This window comes from Scyliorhinus torazame, chromosome 14, assembly GCF_047496885.1.
Source record: "Scyliorhinus torazame isolate Kashiwa2021f chromosome 14, sScyTor2.1, whole genome shotgun sequence".
Lineage (NCBI taxonomy): Eukaryota > Metazoa > Chordata > Chondrichthyes > Carcharhiniformes > Scyliorhinidae > Scyliorhinus > Scyliorhinus torazame.
Genome location: NC_092720.1, coordinates 212,165,713 through 212,190,399, shown reverse-complemented (window position 1 = coordinate 212,190,399; position 24,687 = coordinate 212,165,713). Strand labels below are relative to the sequence as shown.

The 24,687-nt window shown below is 53.9% G+C and overlaps 1 protein-coding gene across 7 annotated transcripts in view; it reads left to right on the top strand.

Moving 5' to 3' along the window:
- The window catches only part of LOC140390470 (tenascin-X-like), a 321,608-nt gene that overhangs the window by 148,251 nt on the left and 148,670 nt on the right, over positions 1–24,687 (top strand). For 5 of the 7 annotated variants that reach the window (XM_072475622.1, XM_072475621.1, XM_072475620.1 and 2 more), the window contains exons 7-9: positions 3,077–3,604; positions 5,603–5,980; positions 7,197–7,628. The exons of 1 other annotated variant lie outside the window; for it this stretch is intronic. In XM_072475622.1, coding sequence (XP_072331723.1) covers positions 3,077–3,604; positions 5,603–5,980; positions 7,197–7,628 — 1,338 coding nt within the window. The remainder of the gene's footprint in view (positions 1–3,076; positions 3,605–5,602; positions 5,981–7,196; positions 7,629–24,687) is intronic. One more of the 7 variants, XM_072475623.1, reaches the window with a different exon arrangement.

Here is a 24,687-nt window from a genome sequence, read left to right as displayed (position 1 = left end):
AGTGAGGATTGTGTTACAGAGAGAGTGTTACAGTGAGGAGTGTGTTACAGAGAGTGTGTTACAGTGAGGAATCTGTTACAGAGAGAGTGTTACAGTGAGGATTTTGTTACATTGAGTGTTACAGTGAGGAGTGTGTTACAGAGAGAGTGTTACAGTGAGGAGTGTGTTACAGAGAGTGTGTTACAGTGAGGAGTGTGTTACAGAGAGAGTGTTACAGTGAGGAGTGTGTTACAGAGAGTGTGTTACAGTGAGGAATCTGTTACAGAGAGAGTGTTACAGTGAGGATTTTGTTACATTGAGTGTTACAGTGAGGATTGTGTTTCAGAGAGTGTTACAGTGAGGATTGTGTTTCAGAGAGAGTGTGACAGTGAGGAGTGTGTTACAGAGAGTGTGACAGTGAGGATTGTGTTAGAGAGTGTTACAGTGAGGATTGTGTTTCAGAGAGTGTTACAGTGAGGATTGTGTTAGAGAGTGTTACAGTGAGGATTGTGTTTCAGAGAGTGTTACAGTGAGGATTGTGTTTCAGAGAGAGTGTGACAGTGAGGATTGTGTTTCAGAGAGTGTTCCAGTAAGGATTGTGTTAGAGAGTGTTACAGTGAGGATTGTGTTACAGAGTGTTCCAGTGAGGAATGTGTTATACTGACAATAACCTATGATGAATGGAGAGTATAAAATCACAAATTGATGATAAGTTGCTGATTTAAACGGTGAAAAGAACAAATTATATAAAACCTGTTTTCTGTGTCAAATTTAATCCAACAGGTTTATTTGAATGTGTGGTCTTCACTGCCTGCTCGGCCTTGCTGCATATCCCTTTGATGTGTATTTCATCCTCAGTATTAGACGGTGAAGCTCTTTGCAAATCTCAGGGACAATATTGACCATTTTGTTCTTTGTTTCTCTCTCCAGGTTTTCAATCCTCATTGGAAATCACCGCTCAGTTTGATTTATCTCTCTGCTTTTTCCTTCAGCAGCTTTGAGTTGTAAGCAATCAGGCGTGAGGATTGTTCATCCCGTGTGTACCATTTTCTTCACTACAGCACCCGCTCGCAAGATAGTCTCAAAATCAGCTGGATCTCCTCTTCCTTTTTTCCGCAGTCTCATCCTTCCATCTTCTCTTCCTCTTTTTCATTTCTACAATCAATATCCTGGGAGTCCAGTGAAGTCGGACACATATGCTTTCTCTGGACTCTGTCCCCTTAAAATCATAGAATCCCTAGAGTGCAGAAGGCGGCCATTCAGCCCATCAGTCAGCACCGACCCTCTGAAAGAGCCCCCCACCTAGGCCCAATCCCCCACCCTATCCCCATAACCCCACCTAGGGACAATTTATCATGGCCAATCCACCTAACCTAAACATCTTTGGACTGTGGGAGGAAACCGGAGCACCCGGAGGAAACCCACACAGGCACAGCGCGAATGTACAAACTCTGCATGGACAGACACCTGAGGTCGGAATCGAACCCGGGTCCCTGGAGCTGTGAGGCAGCAGTGCTAATCACTGTGCCACCGTGCCGCCATATCCCTGTGAGAAATGAACTGTTTTTTCTTTATTCATTTACAGGACATGGGCATACTCGGGGAAGTGGCGGTGGTGGTAGTGTCACTGAATCAGGTGATGCTCTGGGGACCCAGTTTCGAATCCCACCATGGCAGATGGTGAGATTTGAATCCAATAAAATCTGGAATTAAAAGTAAGAACCATTGTCCGCAAAACCCATCTGGTTCACTGACGCCCTTTCGGGTGGCAAATCTGCCATTCTTACCCGGTCTGTCCGACAGTGGACTCCTCCAATGTGGTTGACTCTTCCTGCCCTCTGAAATGGCCTCGTAAGTCACTCAGTTTGAGGATAGCTGGGGATGGGCAATAAATGCTGGTTCAGCCAGCGAGACGCATGTCCCAGGAATGAATTCAATAAATGAGGAACGTTTGAAGGGTCTCAGTTTTTATTAGTTTTTTTGTCAGAGGGAGTGCGGGGTTTGGGGCTGGGTTCGTTGGGGTTTTAGTTCACCCCCAGACATTACGCAAGCTCCAGCTCTTTCAATGGAATCAATTGCCAAAACCTAGAAGTGATGATCAGAGTTCAGATAACATTCTTATTTTCATGGAGGCTGTGCTTCTCCTGTTTAAAATAAGCAGGTTAATGCTCCAAATTAATACAGAAACTGCTGGAAAAACCCAGCAGGCCTGGCAGCATCTGTGAAGAGAGAAACAGAGTCAATGTTTTGAGTCCAATATGACTTTTCTTCACAGCTGATGAAGAGTCAAAGGGACTTGTTTCTCTCTCCACAGATGTTCAACATCTGCAGTATTATGTTTTGTTTCAGCTTTGATGTTGATGCCCGTGTTACGACGATGCAGATCGGAGTGTCATAGGCCCCAGTCCCACTTCGAGGAATACCACAAATGGAATGGACGAACTTGCTGCTGTGCAACAGGGCCTATGTGGAGAGAGTGACAATCACGGAGATATGATAGATACAGTGGGGCTGGATTCTCTGCCACTCCCAGCCCCGTGTTTCTTGGCGTCGCGCCATTCGCTGGCAGGATTCTCTTCTCCTGCCGCCTGCCAATGGGATTACCCATTGGAGCCTCCCCATCTGGAAACCCCCAGGCAGGGAGTGTTCTGCTGGCGGGAAAACTGAATTGCAATGGCCGGAAGATTCTGGTCAGCATGTGCAAAATGTCTCCCCACTTAACACAAACTGTTATCTCTCTCTACCTAGCTTACTGGGTCAAAGTTTAGTCAAAGATGGTCAAATACCAGTGGGTCATAGACCAGTCGGTTAAAGATCAGTGGCACAACAGGTCAAAGTTCAATGGTTCCACATTCAATTTGTTAAATTTTACACACTCCGAAGGTCCTGTCGCAATTTAGCAGGTTTGTCTGAATTGAGTGTAACTAATACGAGAGAAAGGTCTTTTGTTACAGCAGGTGAACGGGGCAGGATTCAGGCTGGACTTCATGAGTAAAATGGAGGTCCAAGGAGGTTGCAAATGGTCAACGAGTCTTGCTCTAGCCTCTTATCACAGGCACAAAGCAACAACTGCTCACTCTCAGCTCTGTTTCAACAGAAAGTCTTCCCCAGTGGGAACTGGCTGGCCGCCACTCAGCTCACACAGTGGCCGCCAACAAGAACAAATTCATCCAGGACATCTCGAGGGCCATCTCCAGAAAGATAGCGGCTGCCGAACTCTCCGCCGATGTGGCCGTGACAGCACGATCTGTCATTCGGCGCTACCCAGCCTTTGCCAAAAGCCCGCTTGGCTCCCCCAAAGTGCTACTGGGTACCCCACCTGCCAGAGTCAAAGTCAGTGCAGAGAGGGGGCAGGAAGCTAAAGAGTCCAAAGTTGCACAAGGCCCCATTAGGAAGAAACAAGGAGCTGTCTTGGTAGGGCCAGGGAGACCCGTGGGCCCTGGAAGAAAGGTAACAGGGTCCCCCGGGACATCCCCTGCATTGAAGCACAAGAAAGGACTTGCTGGCTCTCCGTCTTCGAATGGAGCCCGAGAAACATCTCCCGATGTCCGACGAGCAGGCAAACGACCCGCGACCCCTCGACACACAGGGACACCTGAACCAACCAAGCAGCAGATCCTTGGAGGTATTTAAACAGCTGAGCCAGTCAGCTAGCATTGTCACATAACGTTACTGCGGTTCAATCCCCATTGTTTAACAAATGAATCAAAGATCCGTATATTTGTGCTGTAGAGAATCACAAAATTATAAATTAGTTGCAAAACAGAAAGAGGCCATTCAGCTCTTCGAGTCTGTGCTGCCCCTTTGTAAAAATAATTCGTTTAGTCCCACTGCCCCCCCATTTCTCCATAATCCTGTAACTCTTTCTCTTTTGCAAGGCCTGATTGAATCTGCCTCCACCTCACTCTCGGGCCCTTCATTCCAGATCTGAAACACTCGCTGTTTTGAAAAGCTTTTCACCATTCCTCCCTTTGGCAATCTTTTTTGCGGAATGGGCAACAAATGCTGACCGAGCCGGCAACGGCCACAATCTGTGAAAGAATAAAAAGGAACTCGCTTTAAATCTGTGCCCTCCGGTTCGCAGCCCCTCACCGAGAAGAACAGCTTATCCCTATCTACTCTGTCCAGACCCCTCGCCATTTTGAACACCTCAAACAAATCTCCCCTCAACCTTCTCTCCTCAAAGAGAACAATCCCAACTTCTCCTATTTCTCGACCTAACTGAAATTATCTGGAATCATTCTCATCCATCTTTCTGCCCCCTCTCTTCACTGCATTCCGAAAGTGTAGTGCCTCGAATTGGGCATAATACTCGAGTTGAGCATAAGACCAGAAGACATAGCAACAGAAGTGGGCCATTCGGCCCATCCAGTCTGCTCCGCCAATCAATGAGATCATGACTGATCAGAGTGATAATCCTCAACTCCACTTTCCCGCATCATCCCCATAACTCTCGATTCCCTGACTGATTCAAAATCTGTATTTCAGCCTTGAAAATACTTAACAACCTGGCCTCTACAGCCCTGTGCGGTAAAGAATTCCACTGATTCACTACCCTCCAAGAGAAGAAATTCCTCCTCATCGCTGTCCTAAATAGGTGACCCCTTATTCTGAGATACTGCCCCCTGGTCCTAGACTCTCCCACAAGGGAAACATTGGGGGCGATTCTCCAATATGGAGTCGAAGTGTTCGGCCGTTGTGAACGTCGTCGCGTTTCACGCAAACTGGGCCCGGGTACGACCGATTCTGGCCCCCACGGGGGACCAGCATGGTGCTGGAGCGGTTCACGCCGCTCCAGCCTCACGTCCTGGCAGCAAATGGGCGGCACCAACCCGCGCATGCGCGGGGGACTTCTTTAGTGCGCCGGTCCCGACTCAACATGGCGCCGGTGTTCAGGGGCTGGCCGTGCCAGGAAGTAGGCCCGGGGGGGGGGAAGAGGCCAGCCCGCCAATCGGTGGGCCCCGATCGCGGGCCAGACCAGATCGGAGGCCGCCCCGGTGAAGGAGCCCCTTTCACACTTTCAACTTGCCCACTTCAATCATTTAGGGACATCGGCACCCAGAAGCTCTGCAGGATGTTGAGAATTGCTTCCTGTATTTAATATTAAGGTTTATTTTAATACAGTGAGTCATGGCAAGGAATGCCTGTCTGAAAGGGTGATGGGAGCAGATTCAACAGTAACTTTCCAAAAGGAATTGGACAAACACTTGAAAAGGAAAAGTTGCCGGAAAGAGTGGGGGCAGTGGGATTAATTGGATAACTTTTCCAAAGTGTTAACACAGGCGCGATGAGCTGAATGACCTCCCTGTGTGCTGCATCGAATTCCGATTCTCACTAAAACCAGGCAGCGTTAGTCAGCCATTTTGTTTTTTCAATGGGTTTCCTCCAGTTTCTGTAACGAGAGTTCTGAAGTGACGGTGAATTGGCGTCGGATGTGGAGGAGGGCCACTGAAAACCATTTTCTCTTATTTATTTTTGTGATTAAACATTGCATTTATCATTAGTTAGAAGGTGGCCTTGAGATCTCGCGCAGTAGTCGCTCACACTGTACGGAAAAAATAACTTTTGTATCCAATCAGCAATGGACTTTAATCCCACCCCTCCTCCCATTTCCTTTAAACAGGGAAGGATAAAACAGGACATAATGGCTCATCCCGATTAACTTACAAAGTCTACCTCCCTCCTGTGGGGAGTTCCCAGGAGCCTGCAGTTTCCAGAGCTTCAGTCACAGGCTCCAAGGAGTCTCCAAACCCCCTCACATTGAACGCCACCTCCAGCCACATTGCGCTGTCCTGGGACATTGCGGAAGGCTTGTTTGATACGTTGCTTCTAAGTTACAGAGATCCCTCCACGAACGTCGTCCTGTCAGAGATGGTCCTGGGTGGCGATCAACGAAAGGCAAACATCACGGGCCTAACCATTGGCAAAAGCTACAAAGTCTCCCTTCACGGCACCTCTGGGAGCAATCCTTCCCAACCTATTCACATTTCAGGAGTTGCAGGTACTGACTCTCAAACTTTGCCCCTTTCCATTCTTTCCTAGGTAAAGATCATAGTTGGCCACCTCCCTCTGAGGGAGAAGATCATCCTTAACTTAATAATTTTTTTTAAAGAGAAAGGAAACTTCAGATGGAGATTGTGCGGGATCGGAATATATTTCACCTACTACCTCATGGTTTATTTTGAAGAAAGGGCACCTCATGATCCACAGAACAACAACTTGCATTTGCATAGCACCTTTAGCCAAGTTAAATGTCCCCAAGGCTCTCACATGTATGCTATCAATCATAAATTGATGCAATAGACACATAGGAAAGACTGAGGCAGGTGACTGAAAGCTTACTCAGAGGGGTCGGTTTCCAGGTGTAGCTTCAAGGACAAAGGTGAGATTGAGAGGCAGAGATATTTAGGGAGAGGATTCCAGAGCTTGGGGTCTTGGCAACTGAGGGCACAGCCACTAATGGTGAACAACTAAAATCAGGGGGTGCTCAAGAGGACAGAATTAGAGGAGTCATGGATATCTCAAAGAGTCTTGGGCAGAGATGCAGAGGTGGAGGAGTGAGACCATGGAAGGATTTGTAAACTAGAAGGAGAGTTTTCATTTCAAGAAGTTACTCAACCAGGAGCCAGTGTAACACAGCAAGCACAGCCTAGGTGACAGGGGACTTGCTGTGAGTTAAGGGCAGCCGAGATTCAGATGACATCAGGTTTACCGAGGGTAGGAGGCGAGTGGGGAGGTGGACACAGCCTGGAACATCGGAGTAGCAAAGTCCGGAGGTTTAGAAGGTGTGGGTGAGGGTTTCAGCTGCAGATGTGTTGAAGATTGGCGATATAATGGAGGCGAAATTGGGCAGTAGTGGCGGAGTGGATATGTGGTGAGGAGCTCAGCTGAGTGTCAGATCGGGCAGCTATTACCTCACAGAGACATCAGTATCAAAGCTCCGGGTGGTCACTCCTCCAAACACAACAGAATGTTTTGTTAACAGTCGGCAGGCTGATTGTGGGGGATGATATCCAGCTTGATAATACACCGCACCAATCAACCATGTCTTCGCCAGAACTGGTTTCTGAACAGGCATTTTACACTGTGCTGCTGAGATTTGTGTTTCAGTCACACGAGAACAGGAGAGTGGCTGTCTCATCAACTCAGCACTGTCGATTAGTAAGTGAATATTAACAGAATTTTTTCCCTCCCTCTTTACCACCAATCTCTCTCAGTGTCTGGGCCAGGCGAAGGGCCAGCGGTCGCGCACACCGATTCGACTGCCGTTCAAGGACCAGCGGAAACTCAGGGGAATGGCAGTGAGGAGGAGGAGGATGATGATGATGAGGAGGAGGAGGAGGAGGAGGAGAACGAGGAGGCGGAGGAAGTGGGACAGGAGGAGCTGGAGCTGCCTGTTGCCATGGATGCAGAGATGGAGAACGTGACCATTTCCAACATTACCTCAGAGAACCGGACTCGGTTGTGGGCCCCCGAGGCCTTCAATCATTGGCTCGTCAGTACCCAGAATGCCACGGTGTCCAACGCTTCCCAAACACAGGAGCCCGGTGACCTTCGGCCTTTTGACCTCTCTGGTCTGACCCCTGCCGTTAACTCTAACACTACCCACCAAGCTGAGACTGATGACAAACTCTCAGCTCCTCTTACAGGTAACCAACTCACGTGGGATTAATGGATTGATTCTCTCCGAAACAGGAAGCTGCTGATTGGACAATATCTTATCCACCAGAAGACATTTTGACGGATTCCCTCTGACACCCCTCGTCTCCCCAGTCCCTGTTTTTTACAGGTTTCTGTGCCCGGTCTGCATTTCTCCATCTGTTTTTTTCAGGCATATTACTAAAGGAACGATCGAGAGATTGGGAGCTCTTACTGCCCAGGAACAGGAGGAGGCCACTCAGCCCATCTGATTGGTTCCAGCATTCAGCAAGACTGTGTCCGACCTGTATTTTAACCCCATATTACCGAGCTTGGTTACCTAACCCTCAATACACTAACCTGACAAAAAACCTATCCAGCGCAACTTTGACATTTGTAATTGAAAATCCCGACAACTCTTGTGGGGAAGGAAAGAGATTTCACTCCCCTCTGTGTGATGCTTCCTCATCTCACCCCTGAAGAGTCTGACTCACATTGTAAGCTTCAGCCTCTTTATTCTGGACACCTCCCCCACACCTCCTGCTCCCCTCTCCGCCAACCAGCAACATTTTCTCCCGATCGATTCGATCAAACCCTTTCCTCATCTTGCTCTGTGTGGGGCTGATCGGCCCAGTTACTTTTTTAGATGAGGTGTGTTAGATACCTTTGCGACAACCGATGTGAGGTGACCATTCCCGAACAGTCTTAACGCTCTTGGGAATCGCAGTAGCTCTCGTTGAACAAATGGGAATGATTCTCGCGTTCTTGTGACCGGGCGGTTTACTATATCGGTGATGGAAAAGCAGGGTCACTTTCAGAAAAGGGAATGCGACATTATACAAATGTACAGCATGCAAAGAGTTAATGTTATCTTCAACCTAGTCACTAGAGGGAGCTAAGGGTTGTGCTATATATTGCACAGACTCTTGGACTTCTGGAGGAGATAAGGTTGGAGCTGGAAGAGATTAGATTTATAGTGTATTGCAGAGTTAGTTAAAATGAAATTGTTATATAGATAGTGTTAGTGAGTATAGCTTAATTCTTACATGTATGTTTGCTATTTAGAATAAATGTCGAACTTACATTTAGTGTTCAAATAAAGTTAGTTTAGTTTAAAAAGAGCTTTGTGTATCTTTGTGATCACTACGTGTACCATCCTGGAAAGCCCTCATAAAGATCACCACAGGGAACAGTCCGTGGTGTCAGCCATGACTCACTGGTGGATTCCCACGCCAATGTTTGAAAAGGTTGTGAGGTGAAGTTCAACTCCGAACTAATGTGTGGGCTCCATTATGTAATGTTACAATTGAAAGTTAGAGCGTGTGCAGCGGTTCTGCGGGGTGAGCAATGGGTGAGGGGCAGTGTGCGGTGGGGGCATGGAGAGGGTGGGGGAGGGAGGGGGTGTGTGTGTACAAGCAGACTTGAGAATGAAAAGGAAGTGTGGATGGGGGATCCTGAAGAGGACAATTGGGGACAGTGTGTGTCAGGGAAGATTGGGGACAGTGTGTTTCGGGGGTAGATTGGGGACAGTGTGTGTCAGGGTAGATTGGGGACAGTGTGTGTCGGGGTAGATTGGGGACAGTGTGTGTCGGGGGTAGATTGGGGACAGTGTGTGTCGGGGGTAGATTGGGGACAGTGTGTGTCGGGGGTAGATTGGGGACAGTGTGTGTCGGGGTAGATTGGGGACAGTGTGTCGGGGGTAGATTGGGGACAGTGTGAGTCGGGGGTAGATTGGGGACAGTGTGTGTCGGGGTAGATTGGGGACAGTGTGTGTCGGGGGTAGATTGGGGACAGTGTGTGTCGGGGTAGATTGGGGACAGTGTGTGTCGGGGTAGATTGGGGACAGTGTGTTTCGGGGGTAGATTGCGGACAGTGTGTGTCAGGGTAGATTGGGGACAGTGTGTGTCGGGGTAGATTGGGGACAGTGTGTGTTGGGGTAGATTGGGGACAGTGTGTGTCGGGGTAGATTGGGGACAGTGTGTCGGGGGTAGATTGGGGACAGTGTGTGTCGGGGTAGATTGGGGACAGTGTGTTGGGGGTAGATTGGGGACAGTGTGTGTCGGGGGTAGATTGGGGACAGTGTGTGTCGGGGTAGATTGGGGACAGTGTGTGTCGGGGAAGATTGGGGACAGTGTGTGTCGGGGTAGATTGGGGACAGTGTGTGTCGGGGTAGATTGGGGACAGTGTGTCGGGGTAGATTGGGGACAGTGTGTGTCGGGGTAGATTGGGGACAGTGTGTGTCGGTGTAGATTGGGGACAGTGTGTGTCGGGGTAGATTGGGGACAGTGTGTGTCGGGGTAATTTGGGGACTGTGTGTGTCGGGGTAGATTGGGAACAGTGTGTGTCGGGGGTAGATTGGGGACAGTGTGTGTCGGGGTAGATTGGGGACAGTGTGTGTCGGGGTAGATTGGGGACAGTGTGTCGGGGGTAGATTGGGGACAGTGTGTCGGGGGTAGATTGGGGACAGTGTGTGTCGGGGTAGATTGGGGACAGTGTGTCGGGGGTAGATTGGGGACAGTGTGTGTCGGGGTAGATTGGGGACAGTGTGTGTCGGGGTAGATTGGGGACAGTGTGTGTCGGGGTAGATTGGGGACAGTGTGTCGGGGTAGATTGGGGACAGTGTGTCGGGGGTAGATTGGGGACAGTGTGTGTCGGGGTAGATTGGGGACAGTGTGTCGGGGGTAGATTGGGGACAGTGTGTGTCGGGGGTAGATTGGGGACAGTGTGTGTCGGGGTAGATTGGGGACAGTGTGTGTCGGGGTAGATTGGGGACAGTGTGTGTCGGGGTAGATTGGGGACAGTGTGTGTCGGGGTAGATTGGGGACAGTGTGTGTCGGGGGTAGATTGGGGTCAGTGTGTGTCGGGGTAGATTGGGGACAGTGTGTGTCGGGGTAGATTGGGGACAGTGTGTGTCGGGGTAGATTGGGGACAGTGTGTGTCGGGGTAGATTGGGGACAGTGTGTGTCGGGGTAGATTGGGGACAGTGTGTGTCGGGGGTAGATTGGGGACAGTGTGTGTCAGGGTAGATTGGGGACAGTGTCGGGGTAGATTGGGGACAGTGTGTGTCGGGGTAGATTGGGGACAGTGTGTGTCGGGGTAGATTGGGGACAGTGTGTGTCGGCGTAGATTGGGGACAGTGTGTGTCGGGGGTAGATTGGGGACAGTATGTCGGGGGTAGATTGGGGACAATGTGTGTTGGGGTAGATTGGGGACAGTGTGTGTCGGGGGTAGATTGGGGACAGTGTGTGTCGGGGTAGATTGGGAACAGTGTGTGTCGGGGGTAGATTGGGGACAGTGTGTCGGGGGTAGATTGGGGACAGTGTGTGTCGGGGTAGATTGGGGACAGTGTGTCGGGGGTAGATTGGGGACAGTGTGTGTCGGGTTAGATTGGGGACAGTGTGTGTCGGGGTAGATTGGGGACAGTGTGTCGGGGGTAGATTGGGGACAGTGTGTCGGGGGTAGATTGGGGACAGTGTGTGTCGGGGTAGATTGGGGACAGTGTGTGTCGGGGTAGATTGGGGACAGTGTGTCGGGGGTAGATTGGGGACAGTGTGTGTCGGGGTAGATTGGGGACAGTGTGTGTCGGGGTAGATTGGGGACAGTGTGTGTCGGGGTAGATTGGGGACAGTGTGTGTCGGGGTAGATTGGGGACAGTGTGTCGGGGGTAGATTGGGGACAGTGTGTGTCAGGGTAGATTGGGGACAGTGTGTGTCGGGGGTAGATTGGGGACAGTGTGTGTCGGGGTAGATTGGGGACAGTGTGTGTCGGGGGTAGATTGGGGACAGTGTGTGTCGGGGTAGATTGGGGACAGTGTGTCGGGGGTAGATTGGGGACAGTGTGTGTCGGGGTAGATTGGGGACAGTGTGTCGGGGGTAGATTGGGGACAGTGTGTGTCGGGGTAGATTGGGGACAGTGTGTGTCGGGGTAGATTGGGCACAGTGTGTGTCGGGGGTAGATTGAGGACAGTGTCGGGGTAGATTGGGGACAGTGTGTCGGGGGAAGATTGGGGACAGTGTGTGTCGGGGTAGACTGGGGACAGTGTGTGTCGGGGTAGACTGGGGACAGTGTGTGTCGGGGGTAGATTGGGGACAGTGTCGGGGTAGATTGGGGACAGTGTGTGTCGGGGTAGATTGGGGACAGTGTGTGTCGGGGGTAGATTGGGGACAGTGTGTGTCGGGGTAGATTGGGGACAGTGTGTGTCGGGGTAGATTGGGGACAGTGTGTGTCGGGGTAAATTGGGGACAGTGTGTGTCGGGGGTAGATTGGGGACAGTGTGTGTCGGGGGTAGATTGGGGACAGTGTGTGTCGGGGGTAGATTGGGGACAGTGTGTCAGGGGTAGATTGGGGACAGTGTGTCGGGGGTAGATTGGGGACAGTATGTGTCGGGGGTAGATTGGGGACAGTGTGTCGGGGGTAGATTGGGGACAGTGTGTGTCGGGGGTAGATTGGGCACAGTGTGTCGGGGGTAGACTGGGGACAGTGTGTGTCTGGGGTAGATTGGGGACAGTGTGTGTCGGGGTAGATTGGGGACAGTGTGTGTCGGGGTAGATTGTGGACAGTGTGTCGGGGTAGATTGGGGACAGTGTGTGTCGGCGGTAGATTGGGGACAGTGTGTGTCGGGGTAGATTGGGGACAGTGTGTCGGGGGTAGATTGGGGACAGTGTGTCGGGGGTAGATTGGGGACAGTGTGTGTCGGGGTAGATGGGGGACAGTGTGTGTCGGGGGTAGATTGGGGACAGTGTGTGTCGGGGTAGATTGGGGACAGTGTGTGTCGGGGTAGATTGGGGACAGTGTGTCGGGGGTAGATTGGGGACAGTGTGTCGGGGGTAGATTGGGGACAGTGTGTATCGGGGTAGATTGGGGACAGTGTGTGTCGGGGGTAGATTGGGGACAGTGTGTGTCGGGGTAGATTGGGGACAGTGTGTGTCGGGGGTAGATTGGGGACATTGTGTCGGGGTAGATTGGGGACAGTGTGTGTCGGGGTAGATTGGGGACAGTGTGTCGGGGGTAGATTGGGGACAGTGTCAGGGTAGATTGGGGACAGTGTGTGTCGGGGGTAGACTGTGGACAGTGTGTGTCGGGGTAGATTGGGGACAGTGTGTGTGTCGGGGTAGATTGGGGACAGTGTGTCGGGGGTAGATTGGGGACAGTGTCAGGGTAGATTGGGGACAGTGTCTGTCGGGGGTAGACTGGGGACAGTGTGTGTCGGGGTAGATTGGGGACAGTGTGTGTCGGAGGTAGATTGGGGACAGTATGTGTCCGGGTAGATTGGGGACAGTGTGTGTCGGGGTAGATTGGGGACAGTGTGTCGGGGTAGATTGGGGACAGTATGTGTCCGGGTAGATTGGGGACAGTGTGTGTCGGGGTAGATTGGGGACAGTGTGTGTCGGGGTTAGATTGAGCCAGTGTGTGTCGGGGGTAGATTGGGGACAGTGTGTTTCGGGGGTAGATTGGGGACAGTGTGTGTCGGAGGTAGATTGGGGACAGTGTGTGTCAGGGTTGATTGGGGACAGTGTGTCGGGGGTAGATTGGGGACAGTATGTGTCGGGGTTAGATTGGGGACAGTGTGTCAGGGGTAGATTAGGGACAGTGAGTGTCGGGGGTAGATTGGGGACAGTATGTGTCGGGGGTAGATTGGGGACAGTGTGTGTCGGGGGTAGATTGGGGACAGTGTGTGTCGGGGGTAGATTGGGGACAGTATGTGTCGGGGGTAGATTGGGGACAGTGTGTCGGGGGTAGATTGGGGACAGTGTGTGTCGGGGGTAGATTGGGGACAGTATGTGTCGGGGTAGATTGGGGACAGTATGTGTCGGGGGTAGATTGCGGACAGTATGTGTCGGGGGTAGATTGGGGACAGTATGTGTCGGGGGTAGATTGGGGACAGTATGTGTCGGGGGTAGATTGGGGACAGTGTCTGTCGGGGTAGATTGGGGACAGTGTGTCGGGGGTAGATTGGGGACAGTGTGTGTCAGGGTAGATTGGGGACAGTGTGTGTCGGGGGTAGATTGGGGACAGTGTGTGTCGGGGTAGATTGGGGACAGTGTGTGTCGGGGTAGATTGGGGAAAGTGTGTCGGGGTAGATTGGGGACAGTGTGTGTCGGGGTAGATTGGGGACAGTGTGTGTCGGGGATAGATTGGGGACAGTGTGTGTCGGGGGTAGATTGGGGACAGTGTGTGTCGGGGGTAGATTGGGGACAGTGCGTGTTGGGGGTAGATTGGGGACAGTGTGTGTCGGGGGTAGATTGGGGACAGTGTGTGTCGGGGTCGATTGGGGACAGTGTGTCGGGGTTAGATTGGGGACAGTGTGTGTCGGGGTAGATTGGGGACAGTGTGTGTCGGGGTAAATTGGGGACAGTGTATGTCGGGGGTAGATTGGGGACAGTGTGTCAGGGGTAGATTGGGGACAGTGTGTCGGGGGTAGATTGGGGACAGTATGTGTCGGGGGTAGATTGGGGACAGTGTGTCGGGGGTAGATTGGGGACAGTGTGTGTCGGGGGTAGATTGGGGACAGTGTGTCGGGGGTAGATTGGGGACAGTGTGTGTCGGGGGTAGATTGGGGACAGTGTGTGTCGGGGTAGATTGGGGACAGTGTGTGTCGGGGTAGATTGGGGACAGTGTGTGTCGGGGGTAGATTGGGGACAGTGTGTGTCGGGGTAGATTGGGGACTGTGTGTGTCGGGGTAGATTGGGGACAGTGTGTCGGGGGTAGATTGGGGACAGTGTCAGGGTAGATTGGGGACAGTGTGTGTCGGGGTAGATTGGGGACAGTGTGTGTCGGGGTAGATTGGGGACAGTGTGTGTCGGAGGTAGATTGGGGACAGTATGTGTCCAGGTAGATTGGGGACAGTGTGTGTCGGGGTAGATTGGGGACAGTGTGTGTCGGGGTAGATTGGGGACAGTGTGTGTTGGGGGTAGATTGGGAACAGTGTGTGTCGGGGGTAGATTGGGGACAGTGTGTTTCGGGGGTAGATTGGGGACAGTGTGTGTCGGAGGTAGATTGGGGACAGTGTGTGTCAGGGTTGATTGGGGACAGTGTGTCGGGGGTAGATTGGGGACAGTATGTGTCGGGGGTAGATTGGGGACAGTGTGTCGGGGGTAGATTGGGGACAGTGTGTGTCGGGGGTAGATTGGGGACAGTGTGTGTCGGGGGTAGATTGGGGACAGTGTGTGTTGGGGGTAGTTTGGGGACAGTATGTGTCGGGGGTAGATTGGGGACAGTGTGTGTCGGGGTAGATTGGGGACAGTGTGTGTCGGGGGTAGATTGGCGACAGTGTGTGTCGGGGTAGATTGGGGACAGTGTGTTTCGGGGGTAGATTGGGGACAGTATGTGTCGGGGTAGATTGGGGACTGTATGTGTCGGGGGTAGATTGGGGACAGTGTGTCGGGGTGTCGGGGTAGATTGGGGACAGTGTGTGTCGGGGTAGATTGGGGACAGTGTGTGTCGGGGTAGATTGGGGACAGTGTGTGTCGGGGTAGATTGGGGACAGTGTGTGTCGGGGTAGATTGGGGACAGTGTGTGTCGGGGTAGATTGGGGACAGTGTGTGTCGGGGGTAGATTGGGGACAGTGTCGGGGTAGATTGGGGACAGTGTGTGTCGGGGTAGATTGGGGACAGTGTGTGTCGGGGGTAGATTGGGGACAGTGTGTGTCGGGGGTAGATTGGGGACAGTGTGTGTCGGGGGTAGATTGGGGACAGTGTGTGTCGGGGTAGATTGGGGACAGTGTGTGTCGGGGTAGATTGGGGACAGTGTGTGTTGGGGGTAGATTGGGGACAGTGTGTCGGGGTAGATTGGGGACAGTGTGTGTCAGGGTAGATTGTGGACAGTGTGTGTCGGGGTAGATTGGGGACAGTGTGTGTCAGAGTAGATTGGGGACAGTGTGTGTCGGGGTAGATTGGGGACAGTGTGTGTCGGGGTAGATTGGGGACAGTGTGTCGGGGGTAGATTGGGGACAGTGTGTGTCGGGGTAGATTGGGGACAGTGTGTCGGGGGTAGATTGGGGACAGTGTGTGTCGCGGTAGATTGGGGACAGTATGTGTCGGGGTAGATTGGGGACAGTGTGTCGGCGGTAGATTGGGGACAGTGTGTGTCGGGGGCACATTGGGGACAGTGTGTTTCGGGGGTAGATTGGGGACAGTGTGTGTCGGGGTAGATTGGGGACAGTATGTGTCGGGGTAGATTGGGGACAGTGTATGTCGGGGGTAGATTGGGGACAGTGTGTGTCAGGGTAGATTGGGGACAGTGTGTGTCGGGGTAGATTGGGGACAGTGTGTGTCGGGGTAGATTGGGGACAGTGTGTCGGGGGTAGATTGGGGACAGTGTGTGTCGGGGTAGATTGGGTACAGTGTGTGTCGGGGTAGATTGGGGACAGTGTGTCGGGGGTAGATTGGGGACAGTGTGTGTCGGGGGTAGACTGCGGACAGTGTGTGTCGGGGGGTAGATTGGGGACAGTGTGTGTCGGGGTAGATTTGGGACAGTGTGTGTCGGGGGTAGATTGGGGACAGTGTGTGTCGGGGGTAGATTGTGGACAGTGTGTGTCGGGGTAGATTGGGGACAGTGTGTGTCAGAGTAGATTGGGGACAGTGTGTGTCGGGGTAGATTGGGGACAGTGTGTGTCGGGGTAGATTGGGGACAGTGTGTCGGGGGTAGATTGGGGACAGTGTGTGTCGGGGTAGATTGGGGACAGTGTGTCGGGGGTAGATTGGGGACAGTGTGTGTCGCGGTAGATTGGGGACAGTATGTGTCGGGGTAGATTGGGGACAGTGTGTCGGCGGTAGATTGGGGACAGTGTGTGTCGGGGGCACATTGGGGACAGTGTGTTTCGGGGGTAGATTGGGGACAGTGTGTGTCGGGGTAGATTGGGGACAGTATGTGTCGGGGTAGATTGGGGACAGTGTATGTCGGGGGTAGATTGGGGACAGTGTGTGTCAGGGTAGATTGGGGACAGTGTGTGTCGGGGTAGATTGGGGACAGTGTGTGTCGGGGTAGATTGGGGACAGTGTGTCGGGGGTAGATTGGGGACAGTGTGTGTCGGGGTAGATTGGGTACAGTGTGTGTCGGGGTAGATTGGGGACAGTGTGTCGGGGGTAGATTGGGGACAGTGTGTGTCGGGGGTAGACTGCGGACAGTGTGTGTCGGGGGGTAGATTGGGGACAGTGTGTGTCGGGGTAGATTTGGGACAGTGTGTGTCGGGGGTAGATTGGGGACAGTGTGTGTCGGGGGTAGATTGGGGACAGTGTGTGTCGGGGTAGATTGGGGACAGTGTGTGTCGGGGGTAGATTGGGGACATTGTGTCGGGGTAGATTGGGGACAGTGTGTGTCGGGGTAGATTGGGGACAGTGTGTCGGGGGTAGATTGGGGACAGTGTCAGGGTAGATTGGGGACAGTGTGTGTCGGGGGTAGACTGTGGACAGTGTGTGTCGGGGTAGATTGGGGACAGTGTGTGTGTCGGGGTAGATTGGGGACAGTGTGTCGGGGGTAGATTGGGGACAGTGTCAGGGTAGATTGGGGACAGTGTCTGTCGGGGGTAGACTGGGGACAGTGTGTGTCGGGGTAGATTGGGGACAGTGTGTGTCGGAGGTAGATTGGGGACAGTATGTGTCCGGGTAGATTGGGGACAGTGTGTGTCGGGGTAGATTGGGGACAGTGTGTCGGGGTAGATTGGGGACAGTATGTGTCCGGGTAGATTGGGGACAGTGTGTGTCGGGGTAGATTGGGGACAGTGTGTGTCGGGGTTAGATTGAGCCAGTGTGTGTCGGGGGTAGATTGGGGACAGTGTGTTTCGGGGGTAGATTGGGGACAGTGTGTGTCGGAGGTAGATTGGGGACAGTGTGTGTCAGGGTTGATTGGGGACAGTGTGTCGGGGGTAGATTGGGGACAGTATGTGTCGGGGTTAGATTGGGGACAGTGTGTCAGGGGTAGATTGGGGACAGTGAGTGTCGGGGGTAGATTGGGGACAGTATGTGTCGGGGGTAGATTGGGGACAGTGTGTGTCGGGGGTAGATTGGGGACAGTGTGTGTCGGGGGTAGATTGGGGACAGTATGTGTCGGGGGTAGATTGGGGACAGTGTGTCGGGGGTAGATTGGGGACAGTGTGTGTCGGGGGTAGATTGGGGACAGTATGTGTCGGGGTAGATTGGGGACAGTATGTGTCGGGGGTAGATTGCGGACAGTATGTGTCGGGGGTAGATTGGGGACAGTATGTGTCGGGGGTAGATTGGGGACAGTATGTGTCGGGGGTAGATTGGGGACAGTGTCTGTCGGGGTAGATTGGGGACAGTGTGTCGGGGGTAGATTGGGGACAGTGTGTGTCAGGGTAGATTGGGGACAGTGTGTGTCGGGGGTAGATTGGGGACAGTGTGTGTCGGGGTAGATTGGGGACAGTGTGTGTCGGGGTAGATTGGGGACAGTGTGTCGGGGTAGATTGGGGACAGTGTGTGTCGGGGTAGATTGGGGACAGTGTGTGTCGGGGATAGATTGGGGACAGTGTGTGTCGGGGGTAGATTGGGGACAGTGTGTGTCGGGGGTAGATTGGGGACAGTGCGTGTTGGGGGTAGATTGGGGACAGTGTGTGTCGGGGGTAGATTGGGGACAGTGTGTGTCGGGGTCGATTGGGGACAGTGTGTCGGGGTTAGATTGGGGACAGTGTGTGTCGGGGTAGATTGGGGACAGTGTGTGTCGGGGTAAATTGGGGACAGTGTATGTCGGGGGTAGATTGGGGACAGTGTGTCAGGGGTAGATTGGGGACAGTGTGTCGGGGGTAGATTGGGGACAGTATGTGTCGGGGGTAGATTGGGGACAGTGTGTCGGGGGTAGATTGGGGACAGTGTGTGTCGGGGGTAGATTGGGGACAGTGTGTCGGGGGTAGATTGGGGACAGTGTGTGTCGGGGGTAGATTGGGGACAGTGTGTGTCGGGGTAGATTGGGGACAGTGTGTGTCGGGGTAGATTGGGGACAGTGTGTCGGGGTAGATTGGGGACAGTGTGTGTCGGGGGTAGATTGGGGACAGTGTGTGTCGGGGTAGATTGGGGACAGTGTGTGTCGGGGGTAGATTGGGGACAGTGTGTCGGGGTAGATTGGGGACAGTGTGTGTCGGGGTAGATTGGGGACTGTGTGTGTCAGGGTAGATTGGGGACAGTGTGTGTCGGGGTAGATTGGGGACAGTGTGTGTCGGGGTAGATTGGGGACAGTGTGTGTCGGAGGTAGATTGGGGACAGTATGTGTCCAGGTAGATTGGGGACAGTGTGTGTCGGGGTAGATTGGGGACAGTGTGTGTCGGGGTAGATTGGGGACAGTGTGTGTTGGGGGTAGATTGGGAACAGTGTGTGTCGGGGGTAGATTGGGGACAGTGTGTTTCGGGGGTAGATTGGGGACAGTGTATGTCGGAGGTAGATTGGGGACAGTGTGTGTCAGGGTTGATTGGGGACAGTGTGTCGGGGGTAGATTGGGGACAGTATGTGTCGGGGGTAGATTGGGGACAGTGTGTCGGGGGTAGATTGGGGACAGTGTGTGTCGGGGGTAGATTGGGGACAGTGTGTGTCGGGGGTAGATTGGGGACAGTGTGTGTTGGGGGTAGTTTGGGGACAGTATGTGTCGGGGGTAGATTGGGGACAGTGTGTGTCGGGGTAGATTGGGGACAGTGTGTGTCGGGGGTAGATTGGCGACAGTGTGTGTCGGGGTAGATTGGGGACAGTGTGTTTCGGGGGTAGATTGGGGACAGTATGTGTCGGGGTAGATTGGGGACTGTATGTGTCGGGGGTAGATTGGGGACAGTGTGTCGGGGTGTCGGGGTAGATTGGGGACAGTGTGTGTCGGGGTAGATTGGGGACAGTGTGTGTCGGGGTAGATTGGGGACAGTGTGTGTCGGGGTAGATTGGGGACAGTGTGTGTCGGGGTAGATTGGGGACAGTGTGTGTCGGGGTAGATTGGGGACAGTGTGTGTCGGGGGTAGATTGGGGACAGTGTCGGGGTAGATTGGGGACAGTGTGTGTCGGGGTAGATTGGGGACAGTGTGTGTCGGGGGTAGATTGGGGACAGTGTGTGTCGGGGGTAGATTGGGGACAGTGTGTGTCGGGGGTAGATTGGGGACAGTGTGTGTCGGGGTAGATTGGGGACAGTGTGTGTCGGGGTAGATTGGGGACAGTGTGTGTTGGGGGTAGATTGGGGACAGTGTGTCGGGGTAGATTGGGGACAGTGTGTGTCAGGGTAGATTGTGGACAGTGTGTGTCGGGGTAGATTGGGGACAGTGTGTGTCAGAGTAGATTGGGGACAGTGTGTGTCGGGGTAGATTGGGGACAGTGTGTGTCGGGGTAGATTGGGGACAGTGTGTCGGGGGTAGATTGGGGACAGTGTGTGTCGGGGTAGATTGGGGACAGTGTGTCGGGGGTAGATTGGGGACAGTGTGTGTCGCGGTAGATTGGGGACAGTATGTGTCGGGGTAGATTGGGGACAGTGTGTCGGCGGTAGATTGGGGACAGTGTGTGTCGGGGGCACATTGGGGACAGTGTGTTTCGGGGGTAGATTGGGGACAGTGTGTGTCGGGGTAGATTGGGGACAGTATGTGTCGGGGTAGATTGGGGACAGTGTATGTCGGGGGTAGATTGGGGACAGTGTGTGTCAGGGTAGATTGGGGACAGTGTGTGTCGGGGTAGATTGGGGACAGTGTGTGTCGGGGTAGATTGGGGACAGTGTGTCGGGGGTAGATTGGGGACAGTGTGTGTCGGGGTAGATTGGGTACAGTGTGTGTCGGGGTAGATTGGGGACAGTGTGTCGGGGGTAGATTGGGGACAGTGTGTGTCGGGGGTAGACTGCGGACAGTGTGTGTCGGGGGGTAGATTGGGGACAGTGTGTGTCGGGGTAGATTTGGGACAGTGTGTGTCGGGGGTAGATTGGGGACAGTGTGTGTCGGGGGTAGATGGGGGACATTGTGTGTCGGGGTAGATTGGGGACAGTGTGTGTCGGGGTAGATTGGGGACAGTGTGTGTCGGGGTAGATTGGGGACAGTGTGTCGTGGTAGATTGGGGACAGTGTGTGTCGGGGGTAGATTGGGGACAGTGTCAGGGTAGATTGGGGACAGTGTGTGTCGGGGGTAGACTGTGGACAGTGTGTGTCGGGGTAGATTGGGGACAGTGTGTGTCGGGGTAGATTGGGGACAGTGTGTCGGGGGTAGATTGGGGACAGTGTCAGGGTAGATTGGGGACAGTGTCTGTCGGGGGTAGACTGGGGACAGTGTGTGTCGGGGTAGATTGGGGACAGTGTGTGTCGGAGGTAGATTGGGGACAGTATGTGTCCGGGTAGATTGGGGACAGTGTGTGTCGGGGTAGATTGGGGACAGTGTGTGTCGGGGTTAGATTGAGCCAGTGTGTGTCGGGGGTAGATTGGGGACAGTGTGTTTCGGGGGTAGATTGGGGACAGTGTGTGTCGGAGGTAGATTGGGGACAGTGTGTGTCAGGGTTGATTGGGGACAGTGTGTCGGGGATAGATTGGGGACAGTATGTGTCGGGGTTAGATTGGGGACAGTGTGTCAGGGGTAGATTGGGGACAGTGAGTGTCGGGGGTAGATTGGGGACAGTATGTGTCGGGGGTAGATTGGGGACAGTGTGTGTCGGGGGTAGATTGGGGACAGTGTGTGTCGGGGGTAGATTGGGGACAGTATGTGTCGGGGGTAGATTGGGGACAGTGTGTCGGGGGTAGATTGGGGACAGTGTGTGTCGGGGGTAGATTGGGGACAGTATGTGTCGGGGTAGATTGGGGACAGTATGTGTCGGGGGTAGATTGGGGACAGTATGTGTCGGGGGTAGATTGGGGACAGTATGTGTCGGGGGTAGATTGGGGACAGTATGTGTCGGGGGTAGATTGGGGACAGTGTCTGTCGGGGTAGATTGGGGACAGTGTGTCGGGGGTAGATTGGGGACAGTGTGTGTCAGGGTAGATTGGGGACAGTGTGTGTCGGGGGTAGATTGGGGACAGTGTGTGTCGGGGTAGATTGGGGACAGTGTGTGTCGGGGTAGATTGGGGACAGTGTGTCGGGGTAGATTGGGGACAGTGTGTGTCGGGGTAGATTGGGGACAGTGTGTGTCGGGGGTAGATTGGGGACAGTGTGTGTCGGGGGTAGATTTGGGACAGTGTGTGTCGGGGGTAGATTGGGGACAGTGTGTGTCGGGGGTAGATGGGGGACATTGTGTGTCGGGGTAGATTGGGGACAGTGTGTGTCGGGGTAGATTGGGGACAGTGTGTGTCGGGGTAGATTGGGGACAGTATGTGTCGGGGTAGATTGGGGACAGTGTATGTCGGGGGTAGATTGGGGACAGTGTGTGTCAGGGTAGATTGGGGACAGTGTGTGTCGGGGTAGATTGGGGACAGTGTGTGTCGGGGTAGATTGGGGACAGTGTGTCGGGGGTAGATTGGGGACAGTGTGTGTCGGGGTAGATTGGGTACAGTGTGTGTCGGGGTAGATTGGGGACAGTGTGTCGGGGGTAGATTGGGGACAGTGTGTGTCGGGGGTAGACTGCGGACAGTGTGTGTCGGGGGGTAGATTGGGGACAGTGTGTGTCGGGGTAGATTTGGGACAGTGTGTGTCGGGGGTAGATTGGGGACAGTGTGTGTCGGGGGTAGATTGTGGACAGTGTGTGTCGGGGTAGATTGGGGACAGTGTGTGTCAGAGTAGATTGGGGACAGTGTGTGTCGGGGTAGATTGGGGACAGTGTGTGTCGGGGTAGATTGGGGACAGTGTGTCGGGGGTAGATTGGGGACAGTGTGTGTCGGGGTAGATTGGGGACAGTGTGTCGGGGGTAGATTGGGGACAGTGTGTGTCGCGGTAGATTGGGGACAGTATGTGTCGGGGTAGATTGGGGACAGTGTGTCGGCGGTAGATTGGGGACAGTGTGTGTCGGGGGCACATTGGGGACAGTGTGTTTCGGGGGTAGATTGGGGACAGTGTGTGTCGGGGTAGATTGGGGACAGTATGTGTCGGGGTAGATTGGGGACAGTGTATGTCGGGGGTAGATTGGGGACAGTGTGTGTCAGGGTAGATTGGGGACAGTGTGTGTCGGGGTAGATTGGGGACAGTGTGTGTCGGGGTAGATTGGGGACAGTGTGTCGGGGGTAGATTGGGGACAGTGTGTGTCGGGGTAGATTGGGTACAGTGTGTGTCGGGGTAGATTGGGGACAGTGTGTCGGGGGTAGATTGGGGACAGTGTGTGTCGGGGGTAGACTGCGGACAGTGTGTGTCGGGGGGTAGATTGGGGACAGTGTGTGTCGGGGTAGATTTGGGACAGTGTGTGTCGGGGGTAGATTGGGGACAGTGTGTGTCGGGGGTAGATTGGGGACAGTGTGTGTCGGGGTAGATTGGGGACAGTGTGTGTCGGGGGTAGATTGGGGACATTGTGTCGGGGTAGATTGGGGACAGTGTGTGTCGGGGTAGATTGGGGACAGTGTGTCGGGGGTAGATTGGGGACAGTGTCAGGGTAGATTGGGGACAGTGTGTGTCGGGGGTAGACTGTGGACAGTGTGTGTCGGGGTAGATTGGGGACAGTGTGTGTGTCGGGGTAGATTGGGGACAGTGTGTCGGGGGTAGATTGGGGACAGTGTCAGGGTAGATTGGGGACAGTGTCTGTCGGGGGTAGACTGGGGACAGTGTGTGTCGGGGTAGATTGGGGACAGTGTGTGTCGGAGGTAGATTGGGGACAGTATGTGTCCGGGTAGATTGGGGACAGTGTGTGTCGGGGTAGATTGGGGACAGTGTGTCGGGGTAGATTGGGGACAGTATGTGTCCGGGTAGATTGGGGACAGTGTGTGTCGGGGTAGATTGGGGACAGTGTGTGTCGGGGTTAGATTGAGCCAGTGTGTGTCGGGGGTAGATTGGGGACAGTGTGTTTCGGGGGTAGATTGGGGACAGTGTGTGTCGGAGGTAGATTGGGGACAGTGTGTGTCAGGGTTGATTGGGGACAGTGTGTCGGGGGTAGATTGGGGACAGTATGTGTCGGGGTTAGATTGGGGACAGTGTGTCAGGGGTAGATTGGGGACAGTGAGTGTCGGGGGTAGATTGGGGACAGTATGTGTCGGGGGTAGATTGGGGACAGTGTGTGTCGGGGGTAGATTGGGGACAGTGTGTGTCGGGGGTAGATTGGGGACAGTATGTGTCGGGGGTAGATTGGGGACAGTGTGTCGGGGGTAGATTGGGGACAGTGTGTGTCGGGGGTAGATTGGGGACAGTATGTGTCGGGGTAGATTGGGGACAGTATGTGTCGGGGGTAGATTGCGGACAGTATGTGTCGGGGGTAGATTGGGGACAGTATGTGTCGGGGGTAGATTGGGGACAGTATGTGTCGGGGGTAGATTGGGGACAGTGTCTGTCGGGGTAGATTGGGGACAGTGTGTCGGGGGTAGATTGGGGACAGTGTGTGTCAGGGTAGATTGGGGACAGTGTGTGTCGGGGGTAGATTGGGGACAGTGTGTGTCGGGGTAGATTGGGGACAGTGTGTGTCGGGGTAGATTGGGGACAGTGTGTCGGGGTAGATTGGGGACAGTGTGTGTCGGGGTAGATTGGGGACAGTGTGTGTCGGGGATAGATTGGGGACAGTGTGTGTCGGGGGTAGATTGGGGACAGTGTGTGTCGGGGGTAGATTGGGGACAGTGCGTGTTGGGGGTAGATTGGGGACAGTGTGTGTCGGGGGTAGATTGGGGACAGTGTGTGTCGGGGTCGATTGGGGACAGTGTGTCGGGGTTAGATTGGGGACAGTGTGTGTCGGGGTAGATTGGGGACAGTGTGTGTCGGGGTAAATTGGGGACAGTGTATGTCGGGGGTAGATTGGGGACAGTGTGTCAGGGGTAGATTGGGGACAGTGTGTCGGGGGTAGATTGGGGACAGTATGTGTCGGGGGTAGATTGGGGACAGTGTGTCGGGGGTAGATTGGGGACAGTGTGTGTCGGGGGTAGATTGGGGACAGTGTGTCGGGGGTAGATTGGGGACAGTGTGTGTCGGGGGTAGATTGGGGACAGTGTGTGTCGGGGTAGATTGGGGACAGTGTGTGTCGGGGTAGATTGGGGACAGTGTGTCGGGGTAGATTGGGGACA